The sequence below is a fragment of the Microcaecilia unicolor genome, chromosome 8 (genome assembly GCF_901765095.1).
Source record: "Microcaecilia unicolor chromosome 8, aMicUni1.1, whole genome shotgun sequence".
NCBI lineage: Eukaryota > Metazoa > Chordata > Amphibia > Gymnophiona > Siphonopidae > Microcaecilia > Microcaecilia unicolor.
The window spans coordinates 85,490,204-85,516,041 of record NC_044038.1 but is presented as its reverse complement, the minus strand read 5'-3'; the positions used below and the strand labels follow the sequence as shown (position 1 = coordinate 85,516,041).

The 25,838-nt window shown below is 45.3% G+C and overlaps 1 protein-coding gene across 1 annotated transcript in view; it reads right to left on the bottom strand.

The window, feature by feature from the left end:
• The window catches only part of LOC115476027 (Schwann cell myelin protein-like), a 65,970-nt gene that overhangs the window by 21,007 nt on the left and 19,125 nt on the right, over nucleotides 1-25,838 (bottom strand). Inside the window, exons 2-5 of the mRNA XM_030212137.1 lie at nucleotides 19,214-19,352; nucleotides 16,783-17,154; nucleotides 11,710-12,003; nucleotides 2,491-2,757 (exon numbers count right to left, since the gene is read on the bottom strand). Coding sequence (XP_030067997.1) covers nucleotides 2,491-2,757; nucleotides 11,710-12,003; nucleotides 16,783-17,154; nucleotides 19,214-19,301 — 1,021 coding nt within the window. The 5' untranslated portion in view covers nucleotides 19,302-19,352. The remainder of the gene's footprint in view (nucleotides 1-2,490; nucleotides 2,758-11,709; nucleotides 12,004-16,782; nucleotides 17,155-19,213; nucleotides 19,353-25,838) is intronic.

The window sequence follows — 25,838 nt, the reverse complement described above, 5'->3', positions numbered from 1 at the left end:
TACTCAAGAGAAGATGCATAACCCCTTTTCAAATTAAATGAGAACCAAATATATCACAAAAAACAAATCTCAGTCCACTCAGACAAGTCAGTATGTAATATGATAATAATTTAACCCAGTTGACCTAGAGACAGCCATTTTGAAATCCTAAAGGTTTGTTCAGCCACAAGAAGGACTAAATTTCAACTTTATTTGGGTGAGTGAAGCCTGATTGGTGGTTGAAAGAAAGTATGTGTCCTTAGGGCCCTGGAGGGAAAGAATGCTTCCCCATTCCATCTCATGTAAGAAGAAAGTTTTCCACTTCACTTAAACATCCTCTGCAAACAAAGGTTGCAAAAGATATCAAAAAGGCCCTCCATATAAATGTCTAAGAAAACTACAGGATTAAGTACAGAAAGTAAAATAGTGCTGAATGGAGTTCTGATTTTGTGAGTGAACATCAGAGGACCGAAGAGGAAAGAGAATGAAACTGACTTGGTAGAAAGTCAGGCACAGAATCATGACTTATATTTTATAAAACATGCGTGTGTGTGCGTGTGCACTTTATGTGTAGCATTTACAACTGCTCTCCAACAGGCATACAGGTCTGCAGCTTCAATAGATGTGATTTGTGCAAGATTTGTGCTGTTGCTTTATAAAATAGACAACTTCTTCGTCTCCAAACCTAGGCAACCTATTATAAATTACCCTTCACCTCTGTCAGCTACTATCTATCTATCTATCTATCTATCTATCTATCTATCTATCTATCTATCTATCTATCTATCTATCTATCTATCTATCTATCTATCTATCTATCTATCTATCTATCTATCTATATAAAGCACAGCCTTGTGTTTGTCTGTGTCTGAACTCCTCCGGTCCCCGAAGAGCTATGGTCATCACACCCAGAATGCAGACTCTACCCGCCTTTGCCGAGGTTATTGTGTAGTTTGAAGTAATTTGTTTCACAGGGGCACTCGGGAGGGGGAGCAATACCTCCATCCATTAAATGAATAGGCTGCAGGCATAGGAGGCAACTTTTCAAAATGATTGGGGGTACTGAAATTTTTTTTTTACGGGTGGTGCATTCCCCCCTCCCCCTCATCCCTCTCCCCTCCCTCCCCGTGTCGGTAGCATAGCGAAGGCGGGACATGGGCAGGCATGGGCGTGGCTACCAGATGGCCGGCTTTTGTGGATAATGGAAAAAAAAAGCGGCTTAATCAGTATTTCGCCGGGTTTACTTGGTCCTTTTATTTTCACGACCAAGCTTCAAAAAGGTGCCCCAACTCACTAGATGACCACCGGAGGGAATGGGGGATGACCTCCCTGTACTCCCCAGGTGGTCACCAACCCCCTCCCACACTAAAAAAATAAAAATAAAAACCTTTTTTGCCAGCCTGTATGCTAGCCTCAAATGTCATACCCAGCTCCCTGACAGCAGTATGCAAGTCCCTGGAGCAGTTTTTAATGGGTGCAGTGCACTTCAGGCAGGCAGACCCAGGTCCATCCCCCCCCCCCCCACCTGTTATACTTGTGGTACTAAGTGTTGAGCCCTCCAAACACCCCCAAAACCCACTGTACCCACATGTAGGTGCCCCCCTTCACTCATAAGGGCTATGGTAATGGTGTAGAGTTGTGGGGAGTGGGTTTGGGGGGATTTGGGGGCTCAGCACCCAAGGTAAGGGAACTATGCACCTGGGAGCTATTTGTGTATTTTAAAAATTTTTTTAGAAGTGCTCCCTAGGGTGCCCGGTTGGTGTCCTGGCATGTCAGGGGGACCAGTGCACTACAAATGCTGGCTCCTCCCATGACCAAATGCCTTGAATTTCACCGGGTTTGAGATTGCCGGCATTTTTTTCCATTATCGCTGAAAAACAAAACCGGTGATCTCAAACCTGGCGAACTCTGGCATTTCGCCGGGCCAAACCGTATTATTGAAAGAAAAGATGGCTGGCCATCTTTTTCGATAATACGGTTCCGGCCAGCTATTGCGTCGCTGCCAAAATAGATCGCTGGCGAGGTTCGATTATGCCCCTCCATGTCACCCTTTTTCACACACCCCTCAGCAAAACATCCTAGTCACACTCAGCTATTCTCACACACACCCACTCACACTCGCCCATTCTCACACACCTCTCAGCAAAACAACCCCAATCACACACCCTAGAATAACACATCCCCACTCACACTCACCCCTCAGTACCACAGCCCCTGACACTCACCCGTTTTCACACACCCCAGAGTAGCACACCTCCACGCACACTCACCCCTCAGCATACTTATACATGTTATCACACACAAATAAACCTTGCTTTTCTCAATTACAAAGTACTAATCTATCACTAAGCAATGCCTGCAGGGACAGCTAATGTTACTATATTCTGTTATTCTGCCACCCATAGCCACACCTTGAAATGTCTCTCAGACTATCTTTTGAAGGTTGTCTGTCTCACTTGCCAAGCTGCATCATTCATTTATACCGAGTAGTCACACAGTGCTGCTACTCACACTGCACACGCACTACCAGAGGGGGAGAGTCTCTTGTTCCCAGATAATTTTGTGCACTGCAGTAATAAGGACTATTGTCCCTCCTCAGGTTCCTTATTGTTATATTTTTCTGTGTTTCACCAGTTATCAAAACCTTTTCTAGACCCTGGTACCAGCTGTAGGTTGTCACTTCAGGGTTAGCATGGGTAGAACATGTCATATTGATGGAGTCTCCTTCTCCAGGCTCTCCACTCCCCACAATAGAGATGATCGTGTCCTTTGGAGGATCTGTGAAAACAAATGTCAAGAAAAAGACAAAGTGTGATTAGCAAGGAAAGGTCATCCATAGTCTGCTGCTGTTAGGTTAACTGAAGATGTCACAGGGATGGAGCAAGGCCTCCTCAATCTTTAGAATGTTGTTTTCAGAGCCCATTCCTAGTCTGTATGTTGTGAAGTTATGTGATATGATGAAGGCTGGGCAGACATAGAAGGGGAGAGGGCAGACAACAGAGGAAAGAAGAGGCAGGGAGAGATGGAAGACAATGGATGGAAGGGAGAGAGGGGGCAGACAGTGGATAGAAGAAGGGGTAGAGAGAAAGAAAGGGCAGACAATGAATGGAAGGGAGAGGGCAGACAGTGGGTGGAAGGAGGAGAGGGCAGACACTTGATGGAAAGGACAGAGAGAGAGAGAGAGAGAGAGAGAGAGAGAGAGAGGCAGATGCAGGATGGAAGGGGCAGAGAGAGAGAGAGAGAGAGAGGGCAGACACTGGATGGAAGGGGCAACACTGGATGGAAGGGGCAGAGAGAGAAAGAAAGAAAGAAAGAAAGAAAGAAAGAAAGAAAGAAAGAAAGAAAGAAAGAAAGAAAGAAAGAAAGAAAGAAAGAAGGCAGACGCTGGATAGAAGGGAAAGTAAGGGTAAACAGTGGGTGGAAGGGGCAGAGAGAGAGAGAGAGAGGGCAGACACTGGATGGCAGAGAGGGCAGACACTGGATTGCAGGGAGAGGGCAGAGAGTGGATGGAAGGGGGGAGAGAGAGAGAGAGAGAGAGAGAGAGAGAGAGGATAGACGCTGGATGGAAGGGGCAGAGAGAGAGAGAGAGAGAGAGGGCAGACACTGGATGGAAGGGGCAACACTGGATGGAAGGGGCAGAGAAAGAAAGAAAGAAAGAAAGAAAGAAAGAAAGAAAGAAAGAAAGAAAGAAAGAAGGCAGACGCTGGATAGAAGGGAAAGTAAGGGTAAACAGTGGGTGGAAGGGGCAGAGAGAGAGAGAGAGAGGGCAGACACTGGATGGCAGAGAGGGCAGACACTGGATTGCAGGGAGAGGGCAGAGAGTGGATGGAAGGGGGGAGAGAGAGAGAGAGAGAGAGAGAGAGAGAGAGAGAGAGAGAGAGAGAGAGAGAGAACAGACGGATGAAAGGAAAGAGAGAGGGCAGATGCTGGATCGAAGGAAAGAGGGAGGGCAGACACTGGATAAAAGGGAGAGCATGAAGAGAAGATGAGGAAGGCAGAAACCAGAGACTACAAAGGTTGATAAAAGAATGTTTTTTGGGGTTTTTTTTGTTGTTTTGTTTTTTAAGGATAAAGTAGTATTGTAGCTGTGTTAATAAATGTTTATAAACAGAAAATGGAAATAAGGTAGTCTTTTTATTGGACTAATTTTAATACATTTTGACTAACATTCGGAGACCAAAACCCCCTTCCTCAGGTCAGGACAGGATACCGTAACAGCAGTATACTGTACTGACCTGAAGAAAAAGGTTTTGAACTCTGAAAGTTAAATGTATTAGTCCAATGAAATGGTTTTATCTTATTTTTTAAATTTGTTTTATTTCTATTTGTTAATTTGTAAAGTGATAACTGGTATTTGTTAGTGTTTTCAAATTTACATCTTCTATCTTTATATTTTACACAGTACTAGAGGAAATACATCATTAACACTGTTTCTGTTTTCGTGGTGTTGCATTGTATGCAGAGTCTGGCTTCTTGGGGGTTCAGTTTAATTTTTGTCTACATATTTCTCTGTTTACTAATTCTATACTGGATTAGGGTGTATCTGTGAAAAAGACAGGGTTTTCTGTTAGCATTGACTGTGCAGGATTGACAATCTGTACTATTCTGGCTGGTTTAGTTTTACAATAGGTGTATTTATGTTCTAGTGCTCACTGCAGTGTTTAAGATGTTGCCTTTTCCTAGGTACACCCTTGTTGTGTGATTCCTAGAAGCTACTGCTTATGGTACGGTAAAATTGCTCTGTAGGTTCTAAGAGGCAGATGCACTAAAGCTTAATGAGCCTTTAATGACCCTCCAACGAGGAAAATTTGATCCGTTGCAGCTAACGAAAACGGAATGGAGATGAGCAATTAGTGTGAAAACCCCATTGAAACGAGATGCACCAACCTTTTCCGATTGCCTGTACGCAGGAAAAAGGCAGGAAATGTAACGAGAGGACCGGACCTCTCGTTAGGACCGCTCTGCGCCAGGAAAAATCGTAGAGTGAATAAGCAAACAAACTGTGAGCCAATCCCAGCGCATTAGCACAGCTAAAAGCGCTGTGATTGGTCGAAAGCCCTTTGCATAACATATGTACCAAAAGTATGGGAGCAATTTTTTTTAAAAATAAAGCTTTATGAAAACGTGTAATAACCACGTCAATATAGTGCGTGCGTATTGCCGTGCTATATAGGTGTCATTATGGCTGCAAGAGGGAGAAAACCTAATTTCTCGGACCTCGATGTCCTGTGGCTAGCACAACTGTTTACAGTCAATGAAAAACGCCTTTTCCCTCGTGCAGGCAAAAGGAGGGACATCATGAGGATGGACCAGGGCTGGAGGACACTGCAGCGCTTATTTAATAAGCGCAGTTCGTTCCCAAGATCTGTAAGTGGGGTACAAATGCATAAAATAAATAATAAATAATAATAATAAATAATAATTGACTACACATGTATGTGAAACGTGCATCATTGCTTTTCCATTGTGTTTGTCTACATCTGACAGGTGGAGGAACTTAAAAAACGGGCGAGGGCACTACGGAAGGACCACCCAGGATGGCTCCGTGAGGTCAGGGCCAACCTCGATAACAGCCCAGGTATTTTAACGTTTCACGTGAGTCTGCTCCATGACATTTGATGATTCGGGGTGTTATCACAAAACTTTTATCATCCATATTTGTCTCTACAGAAGTGTCAGAGAAAGAGGAGGAGGAGGAGGAGGAGGAGGGTGACGATGACGATCATGATGTCGAGAAATCGTGTCATGACGACGACGATGATGATGATGGTGCTGGCGAGGGGTCCCTGGCTGGTGTTGTACCTCCCCGCCCTTCTGCTCCTACCCCTGGTCCCCACCTCTTACCTTATGCCCTTGTCCGTCCCGGCCCCTCCTCTCGTCTCCCCCCCCCCCAAGAGATCACGGAAGACCATACTGCGTCTCCCTGCTCCAACATATGGCCCTTCGCACCGTTCCTCTTCTCCACCCCCAGCACACTTTAGCCCTCCTGCCTCACCCTCCCAGCCACACAGTCTCACCACTCCTCCTGGTTCCCCTTCCTCCCTCCCCCCCCTGCAAATTCCAATCTTCCCTCCCGCTACCCCCTCCTTCGCTCTCCCTCAGACTTCCCTCGCCATTTCCCAACACCATGCTGCTGCCTCCACCTCGCCTGGGCAAGTCACCCCCGTACTGGAGAGGTTCCAGGTGGAGCAAATACCTGTGTATGGTGAGTTTTACAATTCTACTCCTTGCCCCAAGTGCCATCCCCTTGTCCCCCTTGTCCCTTCCTCCATTGTCACCCATTACTCCCCTCACTGTGTGTACAAGGGCTATCTGTTTGTATGTGGTGTTCCACGCTGTGTGCGTCTGGTGTTGTAATACAATCGGTACTAATAATTCATGTTATTGTTATTGCGTATCACGGTGTGTGTGCATTTAGAAGCTGTTCGTGGTGAACCGTTCTGACAGTCGTTCTTTTGTCTTTTCTGACAGGTGGCACAGTGGACCTCACTGGAGAAGAAGAAGACAGTGAAGATTCGCCATCTCTCCCCCCCCCTGCACCCGTAACTGTCCACCGCAGTGTCTCGCCCATGTCCCCTGCTCCCACCCTCTGCTGCTCCACCTCCCCTATCCCCCCCAACCCAACTGTTGACCGTGGTACCTGTACCATACCTCCAGCTCCTACCCGTGACCGATCCACCTCCACCATCCACTAAGTGACATTTGTTGTGTTTTTATATTAATTCTCTGTATGCCTAGTACTGGATTGTGGAGGAGGATGTTAAAAAATGATCAGCCTTGGGTGTCAAATACCCTAGGTACCCCACTGGGGAAAAGTACACACTGGATGACTCTTTGAGTTTGTGTGGCTGTCAGGATCTGTTGTTTTGCTTTTACTGTAGCTGCTCTTTGCTACTCCCTCCCTCTAGAAGCTGCTGCCCTAGGCGACAGCCTAGTCTTGCCTAATGGTTGAACTGGCCTTGCCCTGGGGATTTATTCTTGTAGTGTATTACAGAGCTAATTTAAAGGTGTTTCCACTTGCTTCTCTCTTGTGTTGAAACTGTGTTTCCACTTGCTTCTCTCTTGTGTTGAACTTTTGTGGAAATTTTTGGACCTTTTATTTCTACTGTGATATGGTAGTACATGGTGGTGGGCACCCCAAAATGTTTTCTCTAGAAATGCCAGTGATCTGTTGAGGAGTCCAGGAAATGGGACCTGCCTGGTGCTGTGACAGTAAGGAGGAAAGATATGAGAGGCTCAGCAGGAAGGGCTGTTATTTCTTAACCTAAAGTATCTTGCTGCTTTTTCCTTCTTTGTCTTTGGGAGTTGGATTATTTACATTTATTATTAATGTTCATATTACTCTGATTTCACCGTCACAAGCTTATTTTCTCTTCCCTCATGAAGGAAGCTATGAAATATGAGGGTTGTTTTTTTTTTTAACGTTGACTTAATTATTTGATATATGGTTTCTCGCATTTGCTTTATGTATAGAATTTTAAAAAATTAATTAAAAAAAGCATGGGGCTGATATTCAGAGTGATTTAATCAGGTAGGAGAGACTCTACCCAGATAAAGTGCTCTGTCTGGACTGGGAGTAGATATTTAGCGGCACTGTCCAGTTAAGGCCAGGGTGGTCCTGAGGGTGGAGTCGGATCTAACCCAAAAATTAACCCAGTCTTATCTTGCTTGGATAACACAAATAGCAGTCCTAACTTACCTGGATAATGATCCAGAAGCCAGCACTGAATTTCAGGCATCTGGATAACTTCCAGTGGCATCAAAAGTCCTGCATATTCACTGCCAGTACCTGGATTAGACCTGATAGTGAAAATCATGATCTGATTAAATGTATGGTGGTCAGCACTTTTAAAAACACCGAGCACTGTGCCAGTATCTTTCCTGCTTTATTTAGCATCTTTTTTTAAAACTTGAATCTTACAGGTATTTTAAATGTTAGTATTTGTTTTGCTACTGCTATGCAAATACTTTTTTACTCTCTCTGTCTCTCTGGGTGGGGTGAAGGTTTATCCCAGAGGGTAAACAAAAAGAGGGGAAAAAACTCAAAATAAAAGGTCTGTGGAGAACAGGGGGAGACAGGTGCCCCAAGGTCCTCACTGGCTGACTCTCAACACAGTTCACTCCACGCACTCTGGGGAAAAAGTTCTAAGTGCAATCCAGGGGGATCTTTTTAAATTATAAAAACACCAGTCTTCTGATCTTTCTATGTATATCCATCTGTTTAGCATAATTTTATAGTTGGGTGTGCTTACCTTTTTGGTAGGGGTTCTGGTTATATGCAGAAATGGGGGGGGGAGGGGCTGGGGGGATGGTGTAACTTTCCATTTAATCCTGTAAGTGGTGTGTTTGTTTTTTGATTACATTAACAGTTTAAACCTAGTATTGCTGCAACTCGGGTGTGTGGGATCTGCTTCGATTGTGTTTGTCCACATGCTATATGCAGTTATTGCCTCTAATCCTTGCATCTTGACGAGTTGTACTATGTTATATATTTTTTAAGTTTTCATCTTTTGAAGTTTATTCTGTTTAAAATAATTAAAAATGATTTGAATATAAATTATAAAAACACTTTTATTAGGAGAATCCCCCCAAGACAAGTTTCAAAAGCAAAGGAATCAATAGCAGAAGAGATAAGGCAGAGTACAGTTCTTTGTTTTCTCTGTGTAATGGGTCCCTGAATCCCCCCCCTCCCTTCCCCACTGCCCTTTGCAGGTCTCAGACTGGGTTCTCCAGCCTCCCCTATCTCTCAACTGCCACACTCTAAGCCACACTTCCCAAAACTCATATCACCTCCCTCAGCACTTCAGGTGCAAAACTTCCTGTGTTAAGAGTAGGGTTACCATATTTGCCCTAAGAAAAAAGAGGACACATGCCCCGCCCCCTGGCATACCTCTTCCCCGCCCCTGTCCCGCCCATGCCCCACCCCTTGCCCCGCCCCCTATGCAAGACTTCAATGGAAGTCTCGCGAAGCTGCCGCTTGAACTGCCAGCTCCGGCAGGCAATGAATTTAAACATATGTAGGAAAGAACTTGGATTAGCCTGTCTTGAAGACAGTGGCATAATTTCCCAGATCACCCTGGAACCTTTTTTAAAAATCAGCATATGCAATACAAAAATCACTGATAGAGACAACCAAAATTTGGTTTCAGGTTCAGGTTTGGCACTGAAAGTGGCCCAAATTCAGTTTTGGAGTGGTTTTCATTTTGGTTTAGCATATTTTTAAAGTGTTAGCTGGTTTTTGGTTTTGCAGAAATTCACCATGTGTTTTCAGTTCCTCCCCTCCCCCTCCCCGTTCTGTTGATGCAGGCTGCAGCAGCAGCACCCTCCACTTTTTTTTTTTTTTTTTGCAAACTCCTTAATGCGGGGGCCGGGGGGTGTAATCTTTAAACCACCTAGTATTGCTTAAAGAATTCTTAAATTACCTTAAACTTGTGGAGGTGTTAATTTCCCAAATGACCTACTACATTATCACTCAGCCAGCCTTTATCTTAAACAAAGCAAAGGTCGGTTGTTTACTTCAAATTGGGTGAATAATCTCTTCATTAAGGCATTAATAAATCCTCCCAGTAAATAAATCTTTCTGTTCCACTCACAACTCGCACATGGTTTTTGATTGAAAAGGAATTTTGCACACGCACACCTCCTGACCCTGTCCCTGTGCCTGAGTGCCTCTATATTATCAAATAGTACCCTCCCTTCGACCCTTCCTTCCCCTGCTTCAAAGTTCAAACAGAAGAACAGAACAGAAGTAGCCTTTTAATCTTAGGCTCCCCCCAGTCCCCGGACGCACACATAAATTATTTTAATCATCTTCCCTGTGACTCGATCTTATTCTTAATCTTCTTCTTACCTTGTCCTCCGGACCTCACTACTTCGGTTATGGCGCCGGCTAAGCAGGCCAGCAAGGGCACAAACAGACAGACCACTGTCCACTCCAGACGCTGCACGCTGCAGCTGAGCCTCGTCAACTCGTTTTATAGGTGGCGAAAAAGGCGGAAGGTGGCAGCAGAGCAGGATCGACATCACAAATCAGCTGATGCAGGCAGGCGCTGGCTGGCACGCACACGCACATACGCTGCCTGCGTCATGCATCAGAGGAGTCAGGACTTCAGGTGATAGGTCAGACGTCGGACTCAGAGCGGTCATGTGATGTTGACCCGAGAAACCCGGACAAATCAACGAAAAGCTGAAATCCGCCCGGACTCCCCACGGCGCCCTCAAAAAGAGGACATGTCCGGGGAAATCCGGACGAATGGTAACCCTAGTTAAGAGTACCTGGACCTTCATTCCCAAAATGCTCCTCAAAATCTCTCCTTTGTGAGACACACAGTAAGGAAAATTACTCTTCTCTCTAAATACAAAACTACCAAAAAAATCTCCTGAAACACTTCTCAAACAGTCCTCACTGGGTGTTAAGGAGGAACCAGGGTTTGAGTGGACCTCCCAGAGGGATGCACTATGTTGGTCCCACTCATTCCCTGAGATACCTTTACCAGATACCTGAAGTACTGGTGTGTGCAAGCATTAACTTCCCTTATGAGGGCAGGCTAAACAGGTTAGGACTTTTCAGTATGAAAAAAAAGATGACATGAAACTAATGACCAACAGATTAAAAACAAATCATAGAAAGTTTTTCATGCAGCGCATAATTAAAGCTGTGGAATCTGGGGGAAGTGGTCTAATGAGGACTGAAGGAAAAGAAGAGCCATCACTCATCCCTGGAAATGATATATGTGAAACAGATCTATTTTTTGGCATCTACCCGATATTTGTGAATCAGGTTGGCCACCGTCAGAGAGGGGATGCTAGACTTGATGAGGCTTGTTCATGGTTTTTCTTATGTTCATTCAGTCACTGATCTGTAAATCTCTCCTTCCCTTCCTTCCTTTGCTGAGACCTTGCTGGACTAGGGGGAATTGTCCTTTCCTCACAGACCCAACTGGCCAGCAAAGAAGCAGCTCCTCTTGCTGAGCACCCTCCTTAATAGTTCTCTACAAAATTCAGCCAGGGAACATTCCCCAGATTTTAATAAGCCTAAGAACACAATTCACATCACATCTCATCTTTTCTCAGCACAGACAGGAGCAGGGACTCCAAATTTTTCCTCATTTTGTAACTGATTTGTAAACCACTTTGCTGTTCTGCACAAAGGGCATTATATTAAGATTAATAAAGCATAAATCTTAAACTATTGTGAACTCAGAGGTCCATTCCTACAGTTCTGCTACATTTTATGTTAGGGATTTTACCTGCACAAGAATATAAGTTGTCTTACTGGGTCAAACCAAGGGTCCATCTAGCCAAGTATCCTGTTTCTAACAGTGGCCAATCCAGATCACAAGTAGCTAGTAAAATCCTAAAAAGTAGCAAGATTCTATGCTACTTAATCCCAGGGATAAACTGTGGCTCTGCTAAGGTCTCCTGTAATCATTTTTTAAGAACTTTTCCTCCAGGAATTTGTCCAAACCTTAATGTGCTTGTATAAACTATCCCTAGGAGTAGCCTGGCATTTTATTGCATACATAACACATTTTGGGATTTGTCCTATGAAGCAGCCAGAAAGTTCTTGAGGCATCTTCTTCACCCCTGTCTTCCAGAGTTTCTTTATTTTTAATGCTCTGACCCTGCTGTAAGGAGAGGACTACAGAGATAATAGAGAACATGGAGAACATTTGGAAAATGATGTGGAATTAGGCTGAGAGCGGTGAAGCTTTCAGACACATTACTCACAGTTTATGTGGAGAGTGATATGTCCTTGTGATCTTTGCCCATTTGGGTAGGTGGCTGAGCACTGGAGATGCTTCCCATGATCCTCTGAAGAAGGGAAATAGGTGAACGAGATCACTGTTCTCCAGCTGTCACCTGAGAACTCTTCCTCATAGACTCTGGCCTTGATACCAGGCCAGTCCAAGGTCAGAGAGGGAGGGTTAGGGGGACAGGTGTGCTCAGCAAAACAGTTGATGGTGACAGATTCTCCTTCAGACATAACTGCAGAGAAATTCAATGATGGCTTCTTTGGAGCGTCTGCAGAGTAAGAGGATCCGACAGTGTGACAGATCACTGGGCAGGGTATACTGTTACAAGTCATTTTATATTCAACATGGTCAAATTTCACTGACTGGTAGGGTTGGAGAGGAATAAAGGTGTGGTAGACTCATAGGTATTCAATGAGGTAGTTTCTAAATTCAAAATAATTTGTCACTAATGACATGTTTACCAGCCTTCAAATGAATGGCTCTAACCACACAGAACAAACGGTTCCATGTGATTAAGAACAGGGTGCACCTGTCCTACTTCATATAGGAAATTGTTAATTTGCATACTTGACCATAATAATCTGAAATCAGACAGTTATTCAACATACATATAGGGAGATGCAATTCTATATACCATTACCCTCTAACCAGTGACCAAAGCTGAAACTAATGCCTTTGCTATAAACATCTCTTCTATAATCGTCATCAATCCTGAGGTAAGAATACTTTTTTTTTTTTAAAGTACAGTAAAGTGCATCAGGTGAGACAACAGTATTCAAATTGAGACATCTTGATTTAGGAGTTTTCCAGTGGCATTCTTTCCTCATGCTCACATCAGAAATAATCAATTGTCATGAGCATTAACAGAGGGCAAGATTAGCCCAGTAAGTCATCTCTTAAGTGGAGGTTGTGGGCTGGGATCATAATTAGGGTGATTAAGTATGGCACTGGGCCCTGTGGCTGGAAAACCCCTGGCCCTGAGGTTCTCAACCCAGTCCTCAGGACATACCAAGCCAATCTGGTTTTCAAGATATCCACCATGAATCTACATGCAATAGATTTGCAAAATATGAAGGTAGGGCGTGCAAATTTATCTTGGGCATATTTGTTGTGAATATCCTGACTGGGGGTGTCTCGAGATCGGGTTGAGAACCACTGCCCTAGCCATAGGCGTAGTTTGACTGTTTCATTTGGGGGGGCAAAGAATGGGCGGAGCATATTAGCATATCATTTGCATATATAAATATGCAAATGAATATGCTAATATGGAGGAAGGAAATGAAATTTACAGGCAAAATATCACAGATGCACATTTCAAAAAGCTGACACATTTCAATTAATAAATTATGAATAAAATACTTTTATTTACCTTTGTTGTCTGATCATTTAGTTTTTCTATTCGCTTTGATCCCAGTGTCTTCTGTTTTATGCAGTGTCTTCTTTCCAGTAGGCTTCCCTCTGCTCCCCACCCTCCCAGTCCCATCCATCTCTTACTCCTTCCCTCTGCTCCCCAACCCTCCCAGTTCCATCCATCTTCTGTTCCTTCCCTCTGCTCACCATCCCTCCGTCCCATCCATCTTCTGCTCCTTCCCTCTGCTGTGCCTGACCTCTCCCAATCCCATCCATCTCCTGGTCCATCCCTCTGCTCACCACCCCTCGCAGTCCCATCCATCTCTTGCTCCTTCCCTCTGCTTCCCACCCCTCCCAGTCCCATTCATCTCCCACCCCTCCCAGTCATCTCCTGCTCCTTTCCTCTGCTTCCCACCCCTCCCAGTCCCATTCATTTCCTGCTCCTTCCCTCTGCTTCCCACCCCTCCCAGTCCCATTCATCTCCTGCTCCTTTCCTCTGCTTCCCACCCCTCCCAGTCCCATTCATTTCCTGCTCCTTCCCTCTGCTTCCCACCCCTCCCAGTCCCATCCATCTCCTGCTCCTTCCCTCTGCTTCCCACCCCTCCGTCCCATTCATCTCCTGCTCCTTCCCTCTGCTTCCCACCCCTCCCAGTCCCATCCATCTCTTGCTCCTTCCCTCTGCTTCCCACCCCTCCCAGTCCCATTCATCTCCTGCTCCTTCCCACCCCTCCCAGTCCCATCCATCTCCTGCTCCTTCCCTCTGCTTCCCACCCCTCCCAGTCCCATTCATTTCTTGCTCCTTCCCTCTGCTTCCCACCCCTCCCAGTCCCATCCATCTCTTGCTCCTTCCCTCTGCTTCCCACCCCTCCCAGTCCCATTCATTTCCTGCTCCTTCCCTCTGCTTCCCACCCCTCCCAGTCCCATACATCTCCTGCTCCTTCCCACCCCTCCAGTCCCATCCATCTCCTGCTCCTTCCCTCTGCTTCCCACCCTCCCAGTCCCATTCATTTCTTGCTCCTTCCCTCTGCTTCCCACCCCTCCCAGTCCCATCCATCTTCCCTCTGCTCCCCCCCCCCCGAGGTCCAAGATGGTGACTCCGTTTACCCCCTCTCTTCCTCCCTCCCTCCGGTGCAGGCAACAGTCTTCAGCTTTTTCAGCGTTCCTGGCAGCGGTAGCGTTGTACACGCTGCCTTCGGTCTGCCCCGGAAGCCTTCTCTTCAAGTTCCTGTTCCCACCTATGCGGGAACAGGAACTTGAAGAGAAGGCTTCGGGGCAGAGCCAAAGGCAGCGTGTACAACGCTACCGCTGCCAGGAACGCTGGAAGACTGCTGCCTGCGCCGGAGGGAGGGAGGAAGAGAGAGAGGTAGACGGACACGCTCCTCTCGGTCCGCTTGGCTTCCCTGCCCTCTCTGTCTGCGTCCCGCCCGAAAGGAAATGACGTCAGAGGAAGGCGGGAGCAGACAGAGAGGGCAGGGAAGCCAAGCGGACCGAGAGGAGCGCGTGCCTGCATGTGTTTTTTTTTTTTTTTTTTAAACTAATGGCGCGGCGGCGCCTCGCGTCGTTTGGGGGGGCATTGCCCCCCCTCGCCCCCCCCAGTCTACGCCTATGGCCCTAGCCTCATGGTAGCTGTACCCAACTTCACAGGCCTAAAGTCAAGATGCCCTTTCTGTTCAGAGAGAATACTTCAATATCATCACCAAAACTCTCTGGTAGAATTCAAAGATCATAACAGTACCCTCAGGGGATGGGCACCAATCTGCAATATAAAGAGATAAATTAATTTTTTGGTGTATATATAGGATCACTCAGTGTGGCACTATATATACACACTCATTGGTGCATCTCAAAAACAAATATGGAGCTCAAGAGCTACTATTACTTCAGTTAGTAACCATATTCATACATCCCTGTGATCCTATGTGTAAACTAAATAACTCAATCATACCAAGCTGCAGGAAAAAGGGCTGTTTTTCCCATGCACCAGTACTCTTTTTACCACAGCAGGTAAAAAGCCCCCAGCACACATGGCCATGTGGTATGAGAACTCTTACCACATGGCTATGCGACAGGGAGCCCTTACTGCCACCCACTGAGGTGGCTATAAGGGCTCCCGTGCTAACCCGACGGTAACTGGGTAGTGCGCGGCGATGCCCAATTACCGCTGTGCAAGCCATTTCCGGGGGTTTTCTTTTTCCCCCTGGAAATGGCACGTGCTCAGGGAGGGACTATCGCCAGTGGCCGCATTGGGCCGGCGGTAGTCCCGAAAGCCCGAGCGGTATTTAGTTCACACATAGGATCACAGGGATGTGTGAAAATGGTCACTATTTGAAGCAATATACTTGAGCTCCATACTTGTGTTTGAGACGCACTAGTGAGTGTGCATTTATAGTGACACACTGAGTGATCCTATATACACACAAAAAAGTCATTTACCTCCTTATATTGGAGTTTGACGCTCATCCCCTGAGGGCACTATTATGATCTTTGAATTCTACCAGAGAGTTTTGGCGATGCTATCATATGAGACCGGCGTTTCTGTCCCACTGGTCTCTCTCCTCCTTGTACTCCAAGTGGTCCTTCTTCCTCTACCCACAACCTATTTGCCTTTGGCTGTTACCTCTCTCCAGCTAGCTGGACAGTGGTAATTCATATTCACATGGTACAAACCACAGACCTGAAGCCTGTGGTGCTTTGAACAGATTTGGAGCAGTGAGCCATAAAGGCAGCTGAAGAGAGATATGAAGTACTACTCTACTGCTAGCTGGAGAGGAGATCGAGAGGACCAGGGTTAGGGGTAGGAGGAGAAGGGGAACAGGAATGGGAAGGTCTCTTAGAATTAGGAGGAGAGAGAAAGAACCCAGGATTAGGACAGGGAGAGAAAAAAAGACTGTTAAGGAATAAGCTGATGTACAGGGCCAGCTTAGGGCATAAAGCAGGTGAGGCACTGACTCAGGGCTCCAAAACTCAAAGGAGCTAAAAGCCTGCCTCACCGAAGAGTGTGCTGTTTGCTCTAGCCGCTGAGCTCTCCTCCTTTTGCTGCTGCCGACATAATTACAGGTTTAAATGTGAGAACTGGTAATGCTCAGGAAATCTCCCTCGGGGAGACCAAAAATCTCTGGTGGACTAGTGGGCCAGATGTGACCCCCACAAAGACCATCCTTTTTCCAAACCCCATATTTCTCCCAGAGGTGTAGTTGGGGGGGGGGGGGCGCAAGGGGAGCAACTGCTTCCCCAAAAGACTTCTGACAACAACAGTGCCTAACTTGCGCTGGCGTCTATTTTTCACGCATCACAACCTAGCTACGCTTCTGCTTTCTCCTTCCCCTCCTCCCGTATCACCTCACCATCTCCCCAAGAACTTCAACTCACTCCAAGGATTGCTGGAGTGATGGGTGCAGGAATGATCCCCACTGGCTCCTGTCCTAGCGGCTTCCTTCTTCAAAATGGCATTGCTGACCCCTAGAGGTCATGTCATGGTACTGCTATAGGGTGTTCAAGCTGCCAAGGCTCTGATAACTCTAGAATCGTTGCAGGGGGCACAAGCAGGATTCTAACACAACTTCATTTTTATTTTTATTTTTTTGAGGGGGGAGAGTTATAATACAAAGGAGGTTCACACTATACCCAATGACATCCAGATTGTTGGTTACCTTAGAGCAGACAAGAACTTGGTTTAACATTTCAAGCTTAATTTTACCTGTCACCGTGACACGAGTTGTGGTATCATAAAATCTGAAACCATTGGAGTCTGGGTCTATCCAGGTGTAATAGGTGTCACCATCACTGTGTCTAACATTGTCAATCTTTAAGGAGCATATGCTGTTGCCTAGATCTCCACTTAATGACGTTCGACCTTTGAATACTCCTTGCACAGGATTCTTGCTGTTGTACACCTCGGGGTAGCCTCTGCCTCTATACAGGTACCAGGCGGCACTGAACTCTTTGGAAGTCCTTCGATGCCCAGGGTAGGTGAAATGACAGGGGATCACTACACATGAGCCATTCAGTGCCTGGATGGATGCTGGTTGCCAAGAAGACCATGTTTGAGTGAATGAGGCTTGGAAGGAAGCTGTGGGGGAAGCATGGTTCCAAAAAAAGAAGAGCATGAGAATTACATCACAGTCTGAGTCATTTATGACATTATAGCCAATACAGACCAATCGAGTCTAGAAAATGTAAAACATGTTGCTCATGTGTCACAAGAGCATCATGAGATCTATTACATTGGGTGAGACGAGAAGTCTATTGAGCCCATCAACTTGGCAAAAAGTAAGACTTAAAGGTAGCATATAAGATGTCCCATGTGCAATGTGTTCCTTGTGCTTGTAGGAGCCTGCCAACATTCCTTTACAGAATATTAGTGTATCCTGGTATCGGGAGTCTAAAATTAGCATTCCAGAGGGCGTCTATCCCAGGTCTAGGAGATAAGATGTCTTTATTTATTTATATGACCTTTATATGATCTGGATATAATACCCAATTGCAATATTGTGGGGAAATTCTATAAATGGCGCTCAAAAATGGTAGCTGGAAAAGATTGTTGCTGAGCGCTCTTCTATAAGGGGTGAGTGCCCTTTATAGAATAGCACTTAGTAATGATTTCTGCGGCCAACTCTGGGTGCTAGCCTTATGCCTGCTGAAACCTGGTGTAGATCCCGGCATTCAAGCTGGGTGTGGAGATCCATTATTCTATAACACTATGTGCAACTATTTGGAATACCCACCCCTGACCTGCCCATGCTCCTCCCATGAACATGCCCCATTTTGGGTTGCATACTACGGGATTTGGGGACTCAGCAATATAGAATAGCACACAGTCAGATGTGTGCGCAAATCCTAATTAGTACCAATTAACTTCAATAACTGGTTGGTAGCAACCAATTATGGGGCCCTTTTACAAAGCGGTGGTAAGCCCTACGCAGGCTTATCACTCACTCTTCCAGGACTACTGCTGGCACAACGTGGGTGCCGGCGGTATTAAGAGTCGAGCACATTCCATTTCCGGGGGGGGGGGGGGGGGGAACCCCAGGAAATGGTTAGCATGGCAGTAACTTGATGGTAATTGGGCATCACCAGGTTACTGTAAAAGCTTAGTAAAAGGACCCCTGTGTGATGGTTTACAGCTCATTAGCCAATTGTTGCTTGTGCATCTTGGAAGTGCACTCAAACTTGAGCATCATATATAGAATTTGGGACATTACGACAAGGTGGTTTAAAGTCAAATAAAATTAGAGGAGGGAAGAAAATGGTTAGAGGGCAAGGGGAGTCAATGGATAGCTGTAGATAATTGCAATTGTGGGACAGGGATGAGGAAAGATTAAAAAAAGAAAAAGAGGGGTGGAATTACAGAGGGTTCTGGAAGGCCAACTGGAAGTAGTAAAAGAGAAAAGATCTAGCTGAAGGCAGCTGAAAGAGTCATTTTTTTGTACTTCTGATAGGAGGATGAGGTGAAGGTCCTGGGGTAGGGAGTTTAATAAGTATGGACCAAGGTAACCGAAGGCAGAATGTCTAGATTCAGATGTAGGACAGAGGGTGGAAGGGTGAAGAAGAACCAACTGGGATGAACAAAGGGGTTGATTTAGAAGGTGATCAGCAAGGTAGGAGTGCGATTGAATAGACAAAGTCTTATCTACTAAAGCAAGAATTTTGAACTTGATATGGGCAGAGAGCTCAGTGAAGAGGTTATTTCAACAAGCAGGTACAGTGATAAACTCAGAGAGGCAGAAGACTTTTAGACCTTTAAGACCCAGTGGAGGTCCCAGATCCCTATTGCTTTATTCCAGCGTCCTAAAGAGATATTTTAATCTGTCTTTTGCCTACTAAATTTTGGAGAATTGTTTTTTTTTCTGTATGTTATATCTTCTATTGTTTCTTCATTTGATCTTTGGTCTTCAGTAAAGGCTATTTTTGTTTTGGAACAGAAATCCATTGTGTGACTCTGCTTTATCCCCTTGGATCTAGGAGCGTTTGCTCACCAACAAGTGGAGAATCTTGTCTCAGAGCTACAGTGAGTGTGTCAGGACTCTGCAACTTCTGAAGGAAGCTGTTTGCTTACCGCTCCAGGGAGTGTCCTTTGGAAGATGAGAGTTAGATACACTAAAAAAGAGCTCATCAGAGACGAAAGTTACCTTGAAGGATCATAAGAATGAATACACAGCTCAAGAAATCCATGGTGCCTTCTGGGACCAGCTCTTTAATGAAGGAGATTAATTTCATACAGAGTTGCAGAACCAGGTGAAAGAAGCTCTTGTGGAATCACAGGCAAAGCTACATAAAAAAGCAAATAGTCACAATGCTGCTCAATGTCCTTACCCACTTATCAACATTCCCAGAAAATCTCACTTTCCTACTACAGTTTTATAAAATGATGAACGTGGATGAAAGTCCCTTCAATAGCAACAGCCGCCTCTCTCACACACCAGCTTCAAACAGTTTTGCAAATACAGCTGCTGAAGTTTCTGGGGCTTTCCTGTAGCTGGGGTCCTGTCCTTTAGTTCTCACTGTATCATTTGTTTTTACACTTTATAAATAGCTCCTTTTGGTTCTGCTACTTTATTGTCAGCATTTTCTCATTAAATGGGAAGTAAATGAAAGATATTCGGAGTGTTCTAAAATTGTCAAAACCACATAAAAATTGTGCAAAAAATTCACACTATAAAATGTTTTATGTATTTATAACAACTTGCAAAATGGATTAAAGACCATCCTAAGTGGCAAACAATGTGCATCCATAAAAACTGGCATACAGACAAACAATAATCAAACATATAAATGGCAAGTGACCAACTCACCTGCAAATGCGCAGTAGAGACTTCCCTCTCTTTCCCGCCTTTGCATCAAGACGTGATGATGTCAGAGGGCGGAACAGAGAGGGAAACAGAGTCGGACTGTCGGACGCTGCCGCTGCCACTGGAGCCTGAAAACGAATATCGCGTGCACCAACCTCCACCCTCCCCCCAACCCCGCCGCCGCTCCCACCCCCCTCCGTATCGGGCCCCCTGCACTGACCTGACAGCGCCTCTCACCTCCGTGTGGAAGCGCTGCAGGCAGCAGCAGAGCGATCTGCTGCTGCCTGCAGCGCTTTCACACGGAGGTGAGAGGCGCTGTCAGGTCAGTGCAGGGGGCCCGGCATGGAGGGGGGAGGGCGCGGACAGCGAGGAGGGTATCTGGAAATCGTCCATTTTAACGGGCTTAACGGCTAGAGAAAACATAAAAAGTGCAGCACCAACAGCTACACTTTTATTATCCAGACTCAGACCTTAAAAGTTATTTCAAACTACTTCAACACCTTTCTGAATTATGATATATTGTGCTCTGACTTCAGATGCTCAGGTAGCAACTTCAAAGGCAGAGATCCAGCTACTGAGAACAACATGGCACGTTGTCACCAACATCTTTGCGTGTCTCAGTGAAGAAACTGCAAGTAACATAGAGGGGCATAATTGAACGGCGCCGGCCATCTATATGGCCGGCACCGCAAAAGGCGGTCCCGAACTATATTATCGAAAAAGATGACCGGCCATCTTTCATTTCCATAATACAGTTGGGGCTGGCCAAAAGTAAGAAATGGCCGGGTTTGAGATGGCCGGCATCGGTTTTCACTGATAATGGAAACCGAGGCCAGCCATCTCAAACCAGGCAAAATCCAAGGCATTTGGTCATGGGAGGAGCTAGCATTTGTAGTGCACTGGTCCCCCTGACATGCCAGGACACCAACCGGGCATCCTAGGGGGCACTTCTAAAAATAAAAAAAAAAATAGCTCCCAGGTGCATAGCTCCCTTACCTTGGGTGCTGAGCCCCCCAAATCCCACTCCCCACATCTCTATACCATTACCACAGCCCTTATGGGTGAAGGGGGGCATCTACATGTGGGAACAGTGGGTTTTTTTGGGGGGGGGGTTGGAGGGTTCCCATTTACCACCACAAGTGTAGCAGTTAGGGGGGGATGGGCCTGGGTCCACCTGTCTGAAGTGCACTGCACCCACTAAAAACTGCTGCAGGGACCTGCATACTGCTGTCAGGGAGCTGGGTATGACATTTCAGGCTGTCATAGAGGCTGGCAAAAAAGTTTTTTTTTGGGTGGGAGGGGGTTGGTGACCACTGGGGGAGTAAGGGGAGGTGATCCCCGATTCCCTCTGGTGGTCATCTGATCAATTGGGACACCTAAAAAAAATGGACCAAGTGAAGCCGGCGAAATGCTCCTCAGAGCCGGCCTTCTTTTTTCATTATCAGCTGAAGCTGGCCATGTCTTAACAACGACCCCATCCCGCCTCTGTCCCGCCTCCCATACCCTTCCGAAACGCCCCCTTTAACTTTGGCCAGCTCTGTGATGGAAAGCAGTTGGAGCTGGGCAAAATCGGCTTTCCATTATACCGATTTCGCCGGTTTCAGGAGATGGCCGGCCATCTCCTGATTTGTGTCAGAAGATGGTCGGCGATCTCCTTCGAAAATAAGCTGGATAGTAACATAGTAAGTGATGGCAGATAAAGACCTGAATGGTCCATCCAGTCTGCCCAACAGTCACACTCATCATCAATTCATGATTAAATCAACAATGAATGTGATATTATACACTTTATCATGTCTTTCTTTGGTGTTTCTGAGACATAGTCAATAGAAGTCTGCCAGACTGTCCTTATGTTCCACCTACTGGAGTTGCCATCAAAGCCTATTCTAGGCTATCCGAATAAGTATTGTCATTTGCAGGACCCAGACTGTAAAGCACTGTCCTCGGTTCCAGCTACTGAAGTAGGCATTGAAGCCCTTTCCAGCCTATCCTAAACTTTTAAATATTTTTTATACCAACTATTTTCTAGATAGAGTTCCTCTGTGTTCATCCCATGCCTGTTTTTGTCTCTACCACCTCCCTCGGGAAGGCATTCCAGGCATCGACCTCCCTCTCCGTGAAAAAGAATTTCCTGACATTACTCCTAAGTCTACCACCCCACAACCTCAGTTCACGTCCTGTAGTTTTATCATTCCCCCTTCTCTGGAATAAAATTGAATTCATAGAATACAAAAATGGCCTAGGTGATACTATATCAACAACTGTGGAAGACAACCTAAAGAATGAGTGGAATCTCTATAGGCTTTAAAAATGAACAAAAGGATTTTAAAATTTAACCTTTTGTACAGTGGGTAACCAGTGCAAAGAACAAAGGACCGGAAAGATGTGCTATGAATTGTCTAACCAGATACCAATCTGGCTGCAGCATTCTCTGCTATTTAGGCCTGTAGCCGGCAAACTGGAAAGCCTGAGTAAATAACATTGTATTAATCCAGCCCCCCCCCCCCCCCAAACAAGAGCATATGTTCTGAAAACCAACTTTTGAGGTTGTAACAAAACAGCTAAATAGTATTGATCCCTGAGTGATCCCATAGTGGAGGAGTGGCCTACTGGTTAGGGTGGTGGACTTTGGTCCTGAGGAACTGAGTTTGATTCCCACTTCAGGCACAGGCAGCTCCTTGTGACTCTGGGCAAGTTGCTTAACCCTCCATTGCCCCATGTAAGCTGCATTGAGCCTGCCATGAGTGGGAAAGCGCAGGGTACAAATGTAATAAAAATAAATAATGGCTTTCACATGATTCAGAGCCATTTTACATCACCTTATAACAGCAGTTGGCAAGGAAAGACTTAAACCACTTTAAAACCTGTGCTCTCAAGCCTAATAAACACAATTTGGCCAGTAAATTATAGTGATCAACTATGTCAAATGCTGCTGGAATGTCAAGCATAACCAGCAGGGATCGACCACCAAGGTTGAGAAACTGGATCCGCTATGAAAGGAGCACTGCGACAAGAGGGGAATAGCATGATCAATAAGCCTCTTCCAAAAAGACAAGGAGACAGGGTGAAGAGATATACTCTTTATTGTGTAATAAAGATGGATTTGACACGGCACCATAGGCACCCGGTATAAGAGGCTTGGGGAGGTTTCTCCCGGGAGTCCCGCTGCTCTGGGGGGTTAAATTGTTGATTTACCTCCATCATCGCAGCAGCAGCTGCAGTGAAAGCCCATCTCTATCTTGTGTAACCAGTTGTAGAAATTGGTTTAATTTGTTTACCTTCCTGCTGGGAGAGCAGGGGATTGGCTGGAGGTGTCCTGGGTTGCCAGGGAGATATTTAACGAGGATGACTTCCTGCACATGAGTAGTTCATACCAAAGAGACTTGCACTGACCCCTGAAATTTTAAAAGTGCTAAAAATAAGTTTTAAAAGTATTTGTATTAAATCTAATTGCAGAATTTAGGTGCTAGGAAGTGGGATTGGTATGCTATGTACTCAAATTTGCTCAAGCCATATGCAAATTAGTCCATTTTGGGGAGGTTCTCATTTGCATATTTATGGGTAAAAATTGTTGGAAATGTTTACAGCCTTAATGTTAAGGCATGGCTCTGATAAAAAATGTGAAGTTTGATCCAAAAACGAAGGGTTTATCTAGAGTTTTTGACTAAAAATTCCCATTAGAGTGTCTGTATGTTAATCTGCATTCAAATAGAGCTCTCTGATTGGATGATCAGCTCCTGTTAGAATTCTGCCCTGGAACACAGAGAAGAGAGCAACTGACGATTTGGCCAAGACAGACATGCAGCTTTGAGCTCCGTGTGTAAAAATTGAAAGAGAGAATTGTTGTTTGATCTAAGTTGACTGAAATTATAAAAGAGTGCCTGATTATATGGTAAATGAGAAAATATGAGTGAAAAGAGATTGATGGAAATTTACAAGTTTGAGGTTTCTCTATTGAGAAAAGGATCTGAATATTTCACTTGTAAGCCTTCCCTTCATTCCCGTCAGTGTCCCCCCTTCTTCTGACATCATTTCCTCTTTCCACGAGGGCAGGACACTGATGGAAATGAAGGGAAGGCTTACGAGGCTAAAGACGGGCTTTCACTGCGTCTGCTGCGACGGAGGCAGGGGAGCGAGGAGAATTGTTGAGGGTGGGTATGGATGGCTGGAGGGGAGCAGGGGAGTGAAGAGAATTGCTGGGTGGGTGTGGATGGCTAGAGGGGGGAGGGGAGAGGAGAGAATCGCTGGGTAGGTGTGGATGGCTGGAGGGGGGCAGGGCAGAGGAGAGAATCGCTGGGTGGGTGTGGATGGCTGGAGGGGGGCAAGGGAGAGGAGAGTTGCTGGATATGGATGGAGGAGAGGGAAGGGAGAGAGAAGAAATGCTGGACATGGATGGAGGGAAGGGAAGAGTGAGGAAGGAGATGAGGTGAGGGAAAAGGAAGAGAGAAAAACTGCACATGGATGAAGAAAATAGGCAGAAGCTGGATCCACTGGACAGTCAAGTCTGCGGAGGACCCAGCTTTTACTTACGGATGTAGGACAAGAAATGAAGAAGAAAGGCAGAAAGTAAAGAAATAAATGGAAAGGAAGCCCTGGAAACGGAGTTAAGAGGACAGTTAGCAGCAGAATCGGATACTGGGCCAGCATGATCAGAAAAACAAAGTCACCAGACAACAAAGGTAGAAAAGATCATTTTATTTTCATTATAGTGTTTGGAATATGTCCACTTGAGAATCAGGTGCTCAACATTAAAAGTTTATATTTATTTACTTATTTATGGCATTTTATCCCACATTAAACATGAATTAGGGTGTTTTGTGGCTCTACATGGTTATCAATAGAAATCAAACAAAATAAAACATGGAAAAGAAAATAAGATGATACCTTGGCTCTACATGAGAATTGTGATGATATGATCCCTTGTTTCATATTGTTGACGGTCTGCATTTTCCATATGGGTGGTATATTGGTGTATTAGGTTCTGCCCAGTGTAATATTTATGGTACAGTAAGGTTCTGAGTGTGTTTTTGCACAAAGTTGTGCATAGTGTTTTGCAGTTGAGCAATTGTGGTTAGTATATGCTTTGAGCAACCACTTTATTCTTTGACATATGATACATATCTAATATCTAAATATAATAAAAGGTATTAATTGTGACTTTTATTTTTATTTATTTATTTTTTCTGTGTGTTATCAGACAATTATGGATTTAAGCTCCACCCCTAGCCCCACCCCTAACCCCGCCCCCTTTAGCCTCCCCAAACAGTTGGGCCACCGACCGCCTATGCACGGCACCGTGTTTCTGCAACAGTGCCTGCCTCAGGAGTCTAAAAATCACAATAAAAACTATATGACTGTATTTATGAGCTTTTATTGTGTTAGACTGCTGAGGCAGGCCCTGTTGCTGAAACGTGGTGCTGTGTCGAGTCCAACTTTATTGCAGAATAAAGAGTATATCTCTTCATCCCGTCTCCTTGGCTTTTTTGAAGAGTCTTGTTGATCATGCTACTCCACTGTTGTTGTAAGCATAACCAGCAGCCGTATGACCTCCACCATCAAAATGGCCACACAGAGTATCTAACATAGAAGTAAGAGTCTCAGTACATTTTTGAAAGGCATATTTCCACTTGTCGAAAAATGAACGGTCTATAAATATTCCTCCAATTGCCACAGTACACACTTCTCCGAGGTTTTAGAAAGAGCAGATGCATTTCACACAGGGTGATAAGTAGAAGGTTCTCCGGGATTAATAGTGCATTTCTTCAATATCAGTCATACCAGTGACCAACCAGGAATCCTACCAGACTACAATGAATGATTAATAAAGAAAATTTCTCACTGCACTCTAAAGATAGAATCTAAACTACAACCCCGGCGGTTCTGAATTCACCTCATCTACAGAAACCCTACAAAACATCCCAGTGTGAGCAATCATTCTGATATCCACTAACTTCAAGGACACAAG